The 13510-nt window shown below is 55.0% G+C and overlaps 1 protein-coding gene across 9 annotated transcripts in view; it reads left to right on the plus strand.

Annotated features, from left to right (window-relative positions):
• Positions 1-13510, plus strand: part of ELMO1 (engulfment and cell motility 1) — a 472430-nt gene that overhangs the window by 423337 nt on the left and 35583 nt on the right. For all 9 annotated transcript variants that reach the window (XM_045828139.1, XM_045828136.1, XM_045828134.1 and 6 more), the window contains one exon: positions 10683-10846. In XM_045828139.1, coding sequence (XP_045684095.1) covers positions 10683-10846 — 164 coding nt within the window. The remainder of the gene's footprint in view (positions 1-10682; positions 10847-13510) is intronic.

The raw sequence follows: 13510 nt of genomic DNA on the forward strand, positions 1-13510 counted from the left end.
AAACCAGCATTAAAAACCCATTAGTAGCATAATTATTAAACATCTGTAGCCGTTTCCCCCCAACTCTATTGAATCCCGTTGGACCCTATTGGAAGAGTTTTTCAACCTTCTTGGCAAGAAAACCAGTCCTGTTCGTTTCTGCCTCTCTCACCGCACACACTCCCAGGTTTTGATTGACTTGTTTGACGTGCTGGTTATTCGAAGATGTAGATTAAAAGCCACCCACTCGTGTGCTTTGTGCAAACTTGGCTTGCTGGGGCTCCATCGGACACTGAGAGAGGAGCTTTCTGGGGTCAGCCAGGGCCTTCAGATAGCTAACCAGCGAATCGGGGCTGATCACCGTGTTCATTAGCCCCTGCTCGGTGGTGAAAGGAAGCGTGGTCACACGGCTCTGTGCCTCAAGGGCGGGCTGCAGAGGGAAGGCAGTGACCCCAGATCTCACCGTTCCCAGCTCCTCTTGGGGACTGATGCCCTGCAGATGCTGAAGACAGCAAGAGGGACGGTGTGTCCGTATCCATGCATCTCCAGCCACCTCAGCCCTAATTGATTTTTAAGATGGATTGCTGGTGGAAAGGTTTTTATTTTTTCAAATACTGCCCATAAAGATGCTTTCAACTTTAAATTAAAATGTCTTCTGGTGAGGAACAGGCAGCTCTAGGGCTGTGTGTCTTCGTCTTTGAAAGGTGAAAGCGCCGGTCACCGTGGGCATGGAACCCCTGGCTCGGGCATGGCATGATGAGCTCTTTCGGGGGCTAATGGCAGAGCCGTCGAAGCTCTCGATTCAGACTGTGATCAGATCATCGGGCTGCTCAAAGCTGCCTGAGCATCACTACCCCCTGCCACCCGATTCCTGATTTATCAGCCGCTAAAATCCAGTGCGCGTCCTCCAGCAAGGGAGCGTGGTGCTGAGCCACTCGCTCCCTCCCTAGCTGCTCCAGGGCCATCTGCTCTGCTCTCAGGGTGAGTTGGAAAAGTCACCTTTTGTCCTCTCTCTAATAATAGTCCTCTGGCAGCTCCCTGGGTCCACCCGCACCCTGTCCACACACACACACAGGGCTGCCGGCTCAGCGTCGGCACGGGGGCTGCCGGCCTGTGTCTAGGAACGCCGATGCCGGTGGCTGCCCGAGGCTTTGGGGGCTGGCTTAAGGGAAGACATGGCTGCCCTGCTAAAGTGGGGCTCCCTCAACCTGAGGACATCCAGGCAGGCCAGTGTCCTCGCCACAGTGGCTGCCTCGGCAAGAAGCAGTGCAGGGAGAACAGTCTGGTCCCCGGGTGGCGGTGGGTTCTGAGGGGCCAGCCCATGCATGCTCCGAGTGGATGGGGTCTCCTGACCGTCTGTCGGACTGTCCCAGGTGAGAGCACACGTCCTGTCCGTGCCGTGCCTAGGGTAGGACCTGCGGACCAGGCCTGGGTGAGCTGAGGGCTTGGCTCCTCGTCTCCCCTGCACCGGGGATTCTGGAGGGCAGGGAGCCTGCCCCTTCCCTCTGTTCCTGGAGGGGAGCAGTCGCTGCTCCTTCCCACCTCCTCCCGCCTCCTCGTGCGGACCCCCACCCTCGCTTCACACTCACGTTCCCCCGGGGGCTTTATAAAAGGTGACCAGTGTCCAGAGCCCATTCCAGACCAAATGGATCAGCGGCATCTCCAGGGCTGAAGTCAGGCAAAGGCACATTTTAAAGTTTATTGTAGGCTACGGGTTGAGAATTACAATTTTAGAGGCTATTGTTTTGTTTTAATCACTTGATGAGTCCACCAGTTATAAATTAAGTGGATATTTTCTCAATAACTAATGCCTGATTGGATTGCGCACACTCTGTATGTAATAGTAAGCAAGGGGCCACTGTTCACGGCAATTCTGTGAGGGGACAGTAGGTGGCAGTAGCACCAACTTCGGGGGCGGGCAACAGGTCAGGGAAGGATGTCTAGGCTTGAAGGGTGAGCAGGCTGTGGGAGGCGGGCTTCAGCCACAGGAGGAGGAAAGAGCACACGGGAGGGCGCGGCGTGAAGTTCGGAACACGGAAACCATCTGTGCGGTTGGACCGCAGAGCGCACGGGGTGGGGTAGACAGGGCACGCGCCCGAGGGGGCAGCGGAGAGCCAGTCCAGGGCCCGTGTGGCCGCACTACAGAGGCTGGTGCTCACCCGCAGGCAGTGCTGGACCGCTGCGGGGGAGGGGGCAGTAACTTAGTTAAATGCATTGGGGCGGCACTGGTTAGTAAGATTACGTAGGCCTCAAGTGTGCAGTTCTGTGACACGTCATCCGTGCATTCCATTGTGTGCCCACTGCCCAGAGTCCAGTCTCCTTCCGTCACCACATATCGGACCCCCTGCACCCTCCCCATTTCCCACCCCCCTCCCCTCTGGTCACCGCCGCACTGTTGTCTGTGTCTGTGAGTGCGTTCTGCTCGTTATCCGTGCGCTGCTTTCCGCTCTAGATGCCGCACAGGCGTGCAGTCACACGGTTCTTCACTTCTTCCATCTGACTTGTTGCACTCGGCGTGATGCTCCCGAGATCGGCCCGTGTGGTCGCCAACGTCAGTATTGCATCCTTTCTCGTGTCTGCACGTGCTCCTTCGCGTGCACGTGCCACGTCGTCTGCGTCTGGTCACCAGGCAGGGGCACCCGGCTGTTCCCACGCCCTGGCTGCTGGGAGTAAAGCCGCAGTGGACTCCCGGGCACGTAGCTGGGGTTTGAGCAGGTGAAGGATGGGAGCAGGTTGGCATTTGGGAAATGCCCCCACCTCTAGAGGGGGCAGAGGTAAAGTTGGAGACTGGGGGTGACCAGGACAAGGGACGGAGCGGGAGTCCAGGGAGGGCTCAGGTGGAAAAAGCAGATACTCAAAGAGTGGACACCACTCCTCAGGAAACTGGGACCCTCGGAGCAAAATTCCTAACTGTAAGGGTCACGCAGGTCCCCACGCCCAGGTGTGCCCATCATTTTGATCATGGCGACATAGGTTTCCGTCACTCGCCAGAGACACGGCACCCAGAGAGCAGGCCTTGACCGTCAGCGGTTTGCATTCCAGACCTGAGTCTGCAGTGAACTGTTCTCCTCCGCTCTTGGGTACGTGTCTTGGCTGTGGATGTGATGCGCGCGCAACGAGCCAGCTTAGAGAGGAATCGTGACCGTGACCTCGCAGCCCACAGGGCACGCAGCAGCAGCCTCTGGCTCTGAGGGAGGTCATTATCGCCTGCTCAGACCGGAGCCCGGAGGAGCTCAGGGCTCAAAAGGCTCTTCCCGAGCCACTGGAGAAACACAGGCAGGAGGCACATGGCTGGGGAGGTCTTGCTATTCCTGCGTGTCACCTTTAGACCTGTCCTCGGTGATGTGCAGAGGGGCTGTTTTGCATTTATTAATAGTCAAAATGTGTCACCTCCACCTGTGTAATCGAGGACACGAGATGGAATCGGGAGGGAGCTGGAGGTGGATTCCCCGCTGAGCTCAGCCCCTGTGACCTCCGGGCAGGTTCTGTTCATTTCCAGTCGGCCTGACCCCACGGGGCGGGAGAGCAGGCCCTTCCCAGGGGCCTGCCCTGCTCAGACCCCAGCGGGAGGTGTCACGGGAGGAGCAAGGACAGGTCAAAATACCCCTCAAGGCCCCGAAACCTTTCAGGGAGAGAGGCAACAACACTGTATTTTTTAAAAATGACCCTTCACTCTGTGGGAGTCAGGTCTGTTCAGCGCGGCCTCAACGTCACCATCTTGAATGCCCTGCACATGTTACAGACACCTCCGTCCCGTGAGGTTGTCCGCGTGCTGCGAGAAAGGGTTTGTCCTTGAATAAGCTGTTGTCAGGGCGGTGGTTCACGGAAAACCTCCTACCGACAGCTGTGCTGCATTGGGGGCAATGCTGTACATCTCCTAGACCTGACTTAAGGTTGTCACCCTCGCTGTGCAGATGAGGAAGCAGGTTCAGAGAAGCTGAGCCATTGGGCGCCCCCCTCCACCCCGCTCCACCCCCCACCCCCTCACCCCCCACCGAGGAGGGAGGGGACTTCGCCTGAGTGCTGCCCACCTCTAAAGGCAGGCGACTTTCTTCCGCGGCGGGGGCTAGGCAAACCACCCCTGCAGGCCCGGCCCAGCCAGCCAGCTGGTGGTTTACATCCTGTTTTAGTGGAACACCCCTACACCCATTCATTTACTTGTCTGTGACCACTTTCCTGCCGCCACAGCAGAGCCGAGCCCTTGCAACAGGCACTGTGTGGCCTTTAACGGGGTTGGCCAACCTCTGCCCTGTGCCGCGCCGCCCCTCAGTAAACCCAGAGAGCTTAAATGCTGCTCCGCGGACCCAGGGGGCACTTCCATCCTTCCCTCCCCTCCATGTAATATGCTCTCCACCACTTAGCAAAAACCCTCCTTGGCAGTGCACTCCCAGCTGTGCTAAACTACAAAGTAAAACCATCTCTAGTTTCTAGAAGGTGTCCTAATTTCTGAGGCCTCTGGGCAGGAAGTGGGTCAGGGGATGCTGACAGCCTGCATCTGGTACTGTAACTGTCCCTGACAGGTGAGTCACCAGTTTTTACCCCAACCTCCTACTTTTTCTGGGCAAGGCCTCTTCTCCCCGCTCCTGACCTTGGAGAGCAGCACCCCCACATGCTCCCAGCCTCCGGGGAGTTATCCTGCCTACACTCAAGCACTGGGGGGTCTCCCTTCCCCAAACCCCACTCTCCAGCCCGAACCCCTCTAATGTTTTGGTCCTGGTGAGCCTTCAGGCACCGCGGCTTGTGTAAGGAAAGTATCTGGGAAGAAAAACAGCCCAGTCCCGAAGTGCAGCAATGAGAACCCTCCCACGGGAGTCATTTTTCACCTGGGCAGTGTTGGTACCTGTCTTCCCCAAGACAGCCTTTTTCCTTTGTTATGAAGATAAATTTGTTTCACGGGGCACCACTGACTGGGTAAACTGACCCCCTGTTCATGGCCGTGCCCAGCACCGTGGACTGCCGTGGCTTCCCCAGGAGCCCCCCACTCGGCTCCAGACCACCCTGCCCACCCAGCCTGAGAGGGACACCCAGATAACCGTCGGACCCCTCTGACACCGTGGCAAGGCTTTGTAAACCCGGCCTGCAGCCTTGTGGTTCTGTTAAGGATGTATTTGTTTAAGTCTAGAGAGTCAAAGTGGGAGCCAGATTGGCATTGAACACGTCGATCAATATTACAGTCTGAAGGACACTGAATTAAGTGCTGTGGTCCACAAATACACACGAGAAGCCATTCCTGCCCTCTGGGGATTTACAATACAAGTGGAATGGGAGGTACACCCTAACTGCTTTCCAGCAACGTGACGAGAGTCGCTGTAGGTGCCACACTGAAGGCTCAGAAGTGGCACCAGATGCTGGCCAAGATCAGGAGCTTTCCCACTTGGTTGTGCTGCCTAATCCCCTGGGCAGGCCATTGAAACAGATGCAGAGGGCTGACCGTATACATCTTACACCGTTTTATATAAAGGCACTTGAGCGTCTGTGGATTTGGGTGTCCACAGGATCCTGGACCAGTCTCCCGCAGATACCAAGGGTCAACTCTACCAGCATGCTTGATCCTATTCAGGGGTGCCCGATACTTACACCTTCAACCCAGTCGTCCAAGGAGACACCTTCAAAGGGTTTTCTCCAGTTGAAGTTCAAGGTCTTGTGGGACTCTGGCTTCTTTTGTGGCATATCGTGTTAACTCAGAACACACGCTCCAAGAGCTCCGGAAGCACTCCACAGGCACCGTGCAGACCCTGGTGAAGTGATCGGCCGATCCCAATCGTGAACGCAGACTCTAAGAGGATGACTCCTTTGATGTCTGCGGCAAAGCACGTGCTGTGATTAAGAAGCTTCAAGTGCACTGATTTGCTGCTGCCTCTGCAGCACGGTCTGTAGGTTTTTCAAACAGTGATAGAAGGTCCACTGTTTTCCAAGGAGGACAGAGGGAAGGACGGGGTTGTGAGGGTCCTGATTTACATCACACACACGGACCATTAACAGAGATTTAATGTCTTTAATTGTAGCTCTTGGAGACGGTATTTTGCAAAGGAATAGAGGATTCTTCGCTCTACGTAACTCTCCTGTCTTCTTTAAAAAATCAGTGACATCTCTTGCTGGGGTCATTTTCCTTGTCACACAGAGTGACCGTAGAACACCTTGGGGGCAGCGCTGAGCAAAACCCAACGAAGTCCAGCCAGCAAAGCCAGCCCTCGGTTCCCAGCAGACGCCTGCCCTGTGCTGTGTACGCCCACCGCTCCAACCCCTCGCCCTGGGGCCCTGGCTCCCTCCCCCTTATCCTGTCAGCCTGCTCTTGGAAAAGGGTCCGTATTTTCTCCAAACTGAAGTGTACATGATTGTGAGGAGGGTAAAGGATTGTTCTACTTACAGACTCTTGCATCTAGCAGGGATCAGAGTCGAAAGCTAAAGGAATGAAGCTGACAGCGAATTCTAAGCCTAAGATTTCAGCAGGAGCTACACAAGGGATTATCAGCATTCCCATGCGAGGGTACAACCATAAGGACATAATAAAGATGATTTTCTAAAGTTGTTGCTTTAGAAACAACTTGAAGGAGCTGTGAGTTTTCTCCCCAGATGCTTCCTTCTTGTACGCCTAGATCCGGGCAAGCTCAGCCCCACCAGCTCGGGTCCCCTTGGCCTTCGTTGTGTTTGTAGGCACTTTTGGTTGCAGGTGATTAGAATCCCATTCAAACCACCAGATGCCAGGATTGGACGGACTTAAGGGTGAACATGGCTTAGCCATTATGAACACTCGGCCAATTGGCCTGCCCTTCCTCCGGCCGATCCCGGTGTCGGCGATCTCATTACCTCCCACCCCGCCGCAGCTTCAGGGCTGCTCCGACGGCTCTCAGTGTGGGAGCAAAAGCGCTCGCCTCCGCTCTGCCTCAAGTTGCGTCAGAAAGTCCGGGGCAAGGTGCTGACCGGTCAGTAGCGGGGCCAGTGGGTCTCATCAGAGGTGGTCTGGCCACGATCATTTCTGGGACAGCCCCTTAACGAGACATGTGGACCAAGGAGTTGCCGGGGCCCCTGAGGTTTCATGCTCTCCCCTGTAAAATGCGGGAAGTGGAGCCGTGTCTGAAACTCTCCCCACGTTAACCTGATTCTGTTTAAAAATCGCTTCTCCATTGTCAGTCTTCTGACTGCTGTGTCTTTATCTCTGCTGCACGTCCTGCCTCCTGCCTCAAGGTCAGGTGGCCTTGGGAGGCGATAATGATCTCCTTCACTCAACCCTGAGTTTCTCTGAGTGGGGAGAGGGGCAGCGTCCGAGGTGCCCCCCACCTGAAAGAGCAAAGTGTCAAAAATCAGCCTGGACTGGGCGGTACCACTGGTTCCTCTGCAGGATGTAAGACGGTCACTATTTCAAATTCCATGAGGCATCCATCCCCAGTGTAGCATTCTGCCCGAGTGAGAAAGGAAACAGGATTAGGTGGAAGGTCAGCTGGAAATATCCCCTTCTGCCGTTACACCCGGGACATGAAGCAGTGATTATGTAACTGGCTCCAGGTCAGATGCATCCCTGGTTCGGCAGGGCTAAGGTGTAGAAGAGTCTAAGTCATTCATCTGCTTCCACACCGTTGGACACCCATTCTTCCTGTAAATCCCAGACGACGTCTTCTCCGAAAAGCCTCCCGCCTACCAGCAAGTCCATCAGCCCACCCTCTCTAGCACGTGCACACACTTCTGCTGTGGTGGCCTTTGCCCCGTCTGCCTCACTCATCAGACCATCAGTTCACAGGAGGCAAGGGCCAGACTTTAGTCACCCTGGAGTTCCCAGCTATTACACGCATGTGAAGTGCTCAGCGATGTGCGCTGTGTTGACTTCACAAATCACGCTTCTCGAGAAAATGGTGATGGCTTCTATCAACACAGTTTGATTAATGTAAGCTAATGACCAGCTGTGTTAGATGGCAGGGGGCAGCCCAGCCACGGGACTGAAAACTCGCACGAGACAGGGTTGACGCGGTGCATTCCCTCCACGGCTGTCACCAGCCACCACGTCTCAGGACGGGCGTGGCATGCGGGTCTTCAGAGAGCAGTGGCACCTACTGGATACTGCAGGTCCATGAGTGAAAGATACAGATCTGTCGTCTCTCAGGTTGTCTTCTGAACTTTCCTGAGACTTCTGCCATTAGATACACTTTTGTGATAAGATACCACCACCCAGAAAGCCCCTGTGCAAATGTGATGTGTTACCTTGTAGAGGACATTCTCACTGTACACTTGGATTCCTGAAACTCAGAAGCATGTAAGGGCAAATGAGGGTTCATATCACTTGAAAGCAGATTTTTTTTCTTTCTAGATACCTATGACCCGTCTAACCCTCAGTGTAGCCATTTCCAGTTGACAGGGGGGTCCTGGGAGCACAGGCACACGCAAGTGGGTATGCAGGTGACTGGGGAGTGCAGATACCTGGCGTCCCCAGGTTAGGGGACTCACGGGCCTGTGGGTGCCCCGAGGCCTGATGGTAACAGGTTTTAGTTTTGCTGCCAAGGAGGATTCCCTTTCTCCTCCTGCCTCCCAGTATCCTTAGACCCCTTCAGATCACCGGACAGTCCTTGGGTGAATAAGAGAGATGCACACTTAGAGAAAGAAACATAGGCAGGCAGCTTTGCCACCCGCACCCCTGGAGAGAGGAGACACCATTCCGCAGAGCTCAGCAAGTGCTGGGAGCACACTTCAGCTGCCCACGACTTCCTGACGTGGTGAGATTTTCCCATCACTCAGCAGTCGGGCAGGTTTGGATGTCCTGGTTTGCCGCAGCGTCTTCTGTGCTGTAAAACTGTCAGCTGTATTGCAATAACATTTCATGCACACAGCATCTTGGTGGGACTCGTCAGTGAGCAGTCACTACCGTACCGTACCATACCGTACGTGAATTGTTGAATGAACAATGATTAGAAGCCGTAAGGGGTGTACTGGGATCACATTTATGGTGACAGAGGGTGAGCACTCCCCCACACCTGTCCTCGCCGTATGCTGTGTCCACCATGCTGGGCCAGTGGGGTCTTGGAATTCAACTCGATGTGTGTGACCCTGGACAAGTCCTCAGTCCTTCCCAGTCTCAGTCCCCTTGTCTTTCAAACAGTGGTGATGATACCCGCACTGCCGTGTGGGAGGGAGGATGACATGAGGTGGGGAGCAGAGGGGTGCCTGGCACCGGATGCGGCCTGTAGTGTGGGGCGCTGGTGAGTTTCTCTTATCTTTAAGTGACTACGCTGCCCCAAGGGTGTTGGCCAGAGCGGCAGGGCAGTAGCATTTTTACAGTCCTGGGTCTACTCCAAGGCAGGCCCCAGCTCAGCCACCTACCAACCAGCGGTGTGGTTGTGAACTAGGCACTCAGTGCTTCTTTCAAAGCCTCAGTTTTTTCATAGGTAAATGGAATGACATAATATCTGCCTCATAGATCGGAGTGGATTAAGAGAGGGAACATAAATAAAGCGCCTACCCTAGTATCTGGCCCATAGTAGGTACCTTATCAACAGTCACGGTTGTTTGCATCTGTAGTGGAGGGTTAAAGAAAAGAAGCAGAAAGATTATTACAAATCTTGCCTGGTAGGGGGCTCAGTTGGTTGGAGCATCATCCTGTACACCAAAAGGTTGGGGGTTTGAGTCCCGGTCAGGGCGTGTATGGGAGGCAACCAATATACCCTGATGTTTCTCTCTCTGTCTCTCTTTCTCTCTTGCTCTCTCTCTGAAATTAATAGGAACATACCCTTGGGTAAGGATTAAACAAAAAATTTTTGGAAAAAAAATTTGTTAAATCTATTGGATGCCCATGAGTGTCTCCTGATCTTTTCCTGTGTTCTCTGTCCTGGTGAAGATGAGTTCACATGAACAGAGGCGATGGTTAAGTGCCTTCTGCGGGCTAGGTCTGTGGTGAGGCGGCAAATTACCACATCCTTCTTTTCTCTCAGGGCCTCCAGTGGGATATGTCTGTTCTAATTTACTAGGCTTCGAAGAGGCCACGCCACATGCACACTTCCAAATGCATCATTTGCATGAACACTCAAGCTTCCCCTAGATGGGGGAAGCATTCCGCGAGGAGCGGGGGTAGACGTTGGTTCACGCTCATTTGAACTGGTGCCAACCAAATTCCCGTTCATTGTGTCTCAGCGATTTTCTCCTGGAAAAAATAACGCTCGCGCAGACGTCTAGCTGTTGCTTGGGCTTTTTTTCGTTCTTGAGTTTGCATTGCTTATAGTGTTGGTTCAGCAGCAGTCACTTAACATAGGCATCCAGTGGGGCACTCCACCTACCCCAAGCCTCTCTGTCCCCAGCTCCGACCCATCTCCTCCTTGTAGTTCCAAAGATACAAAAGAGAATGGGAGCCCTGGCTAGCATAGCTCAGTGGATTGAGCTCGGGCTGCGAACCAAAGTGTCGCAGGTTCGATTCCCAGTCAGGGCACATGCCTGGGTTGCAGGCCATGACCCCCAGCAACCGCACATTAATGTCTCTCTCTCTCTCTCTCTCTATCTCCCTCCCTTCCCTCTCTAAAAATAAATAAATAAAATCTTAAAAAAAAAAAAAGAAAAGAAAACGGGAGATGCACCTGATGGTAGCTGACTCCCTGGCAAAGCACGCTCAAGGCCTGGGCCGAGAGGGCACGCACAGGGGCTCCCAGCGGCGGGCAGCTGTAAACCGGTGGCTTCTCTGAACGGACGAGGTCAACCCCAGAACATTACGGTCTTCCTCTAATCTACAGGTAATGCAGGTGGTGAAGGAGCAGGTTATGAGAGCTCTGACGACCAAGCCTAGCTCCCTGGACCAGTTCAAGAGCAAGCTGCAGAACCTGAGCTACACCGAGATCCTGAAAATCCGCCAGTCCGAGAGGATGAACCAGGAGGATTTCCAGTCTCGCCCGATTCTGTAAGTCCCCCACCGCCTCCACCACCCCCACCGCCTCACGTCCCTAGTAGGGGCCTCTCTCACAGCGGGGTCCTGTCGGGAACTCTCTGCGGGGGGCCCACAGGGGACTCTCCGAAAGATCTCAGTCCACTCGGGACGTCGGAGCAGCCCCCTGAGGGAGGCTGGGCAGGCGGGGCCGAGGGGCAGGGGTGCACAGGGGCCGGTCGAAGGATCTAAACCAGGAAAGGGCCCAGTTACTGCTGAGCCCTCTAAGGAGCTGTGGCTGAAAATTTGAGGTCCTTTCCTAACGTTGGGAACAACTCTTTTGCCTGTGAAGCTACATACTGTGTAGGTGCCTGTGAGTGACAGGGTGCTCTGGCCCAGCCAGACGGAGGCCCACTGACGATGAAAGCAGGAGCACTGATATAAGCTCTTAAGTAGTGCGTGTGGGCGGGGTGGACCACTGGAGAGGAGGCAAGACCTACTTCGCCCGGCCCCGTCGGCTCTGCTTGGCACCCCATCCTTCTGCTCTTGTGGCTGTCAGCCGGCAGGCCCGAGGCAGAGCGGCCGTGGCCCCCTCCTCAGAGGACTTGGCATCACATCCCACCGGTGACACGTAGAGTTTGATGCGTCGTCACCTTTAAGATGTGTTGAGCCTTGGGCACGGAGACTGGTGTGCTTCATCTGTTCTTAGAACTGGCCTGTTTATCTCTTCTCTTGTCTTTCTGGGAAATAGATCAGTTTTGTTGCCCTTATAAAGTATAAGGAGGAGAATAGGGAAGGGGGTGGAGGGCAGGGACGCTTACTCTCATTCCACCCTCAGACGACTGGACACAGCGTCTTTTCGACGTTTGTGTGAAGCCAGCAACCAACTTGTAACATCAGGCGTCCTTGTGGAGCCCATCGTGAACTTGTCTGTCTGTCTGGCTGTCTCTCTGTTTCTGGTCCTTTTTTTTCCTGCCTCTTTTTCTGTTACTTGCTCTCATATACTTGACGTGTTTAGTGCTTGGCAATTTGCAAAGCACCTCCTTTGGCTCTTCTGTTTCTCCTGTCCCTGCGAGATGCGCAGCTCTTATCTTCACTCAAGGACCGGGATGGAGTCTAGACGGCGGGGCCCTGGTCGGCAAGCGGAAGAACCAGGACTTGAAGTGCAGCCACTAATCGATCCCTCAGCTGAGCTTTGTAGGCCTCACCAGAGTGCCTTTGCCAAATGCCAGATTCAGACGAGGTTTTAAAAGGTGCACCGGTCTGAAGAGACAATAGCCAAGTGATAACATCAGCTCGACATTCGTTTTCAAACCTTAAGAGTCACCTTTAGAAACGGCAGAGCAGAACCACAGGCTCTTGGGGGGCATGAAGTTAGGCAGCGGTGCCAGGAGTCGGGGGGTGGGGGGGGGCTGCCGCCCTCACTGGGCACCAGTCCGCTCTTCCACGGGGCGCTGCTCCAGTTTTACAGGGGTCCTCGGTGACAAGGTGACAGCCAGAAGTACTTAGCAGAAAGCACTTTGGATCAGCGACTGCCTCCTCAGAGCTACAATGTGTCCCCTGCAGGGAGGGACAGCGGTGCCTTGCCCCCGGCCGGGGCCTCCGGGCCTGAGGCCCTGGAGTGTACAACGTCTGCTCCAGCCGCCGGGTCCGCGCAAGGTGACCTTCCTGCGCTTCTGGCTGCAGTTCTTAGAACCTAAAGGGAGACTTGAGGAACCACTTCAGTTAAGGCCAAGTGATTCTACATTAGCATTTGACCGTGACTTTGTTCCAAGGAAGAACGTTCGCTGCCGGTCAAGTGTGACTCCTTTCCTTCTGCGTGGGTGTCATAGCGTGGCTTCCCACGGCTCTGCCTACGACACTGTGAAGTTCTTCTTCCCTTTTTCCCAAGCAGCTCTCGTCTTTACGGTGATGCTGCCAGGAGAAGCAGCGTAAACGTGACGGACACCTCCTGCATGCGTGGCACCTTAAAGCAGCCAGGATTCCCGTTGTAGCTGCATTCAAGTCCTAACGCCTTTTCAGAAGCTACGGCATTGAAGCGGGGAGGGTGCCACAACCTAACTGTTTTCTGGGCCCCTCAGGGCGGGCGGGAGCCAGCCTCCAGCGTCCTCTCTGGTGACGTTTAGTCCGTCAGAATGAGCTGCTGGACAGGGAGCCACTGTGGGGCTGGAGGAAGCCTGAGTGCTGCCCAGCCGGCCCACAGCGTAAACCCACGTCCACACGCTGACCGTGCATGATCGCTTTTATTCCTTCACTTAGCAACGCGTGTTGAGCAGCTCCTACCTGCCGGACCCTGTCCGGGATGCTGGGGACAGGGAGCGGACCGGAGAGACTTGGTCCTGACTGTCGTCCCAGGCTTGAAAGCTGGGGCTGGAGGGGCTGCCAGGGTCTCTGCTCAGGGCCCTGCTGGAGGAGGGGTGTTGGGGGTGGGTTGTCACGAAAGCACAGAGGAGGTACGTCTGAGTCAGGTTCGGGGTTATTGGCATTTGAGAGTGGAAACGCACCTTAAGGCCACCCGGTCAAGCTTTTCATTCTGCAGGCTGGGGTAACGGCTTGGCCGCGGCCCCCTCCGGCTGCCTCTGTGCGGTCCCACAGCACGGCGGTCACCCCGGGGCCTTGGAGACCCCAGGAGGCATGCAGCCCATTTTAGAAAATGTTCATGCTTCCTGAGAGTAAAAATGCGAACTCTGTGTGTGCAAA

This window comes from Phyllostomus hastatus, unplaced genomic scaffold, assembly GCF_019186645.2.
Source record: "Phyllostomus hastatus isolate PE091 unplaced genomic scaffold, TTU_PhHast_1.1 phas_scaffold_78, whole genome shotgun sequence".
Lineage (NCBI taxonomy): Eukaryota > Metazoa > Chordata > Mammalia > Chiroptera > Phyllostomidae > Phyllostomus > Phyllostomus hastatus.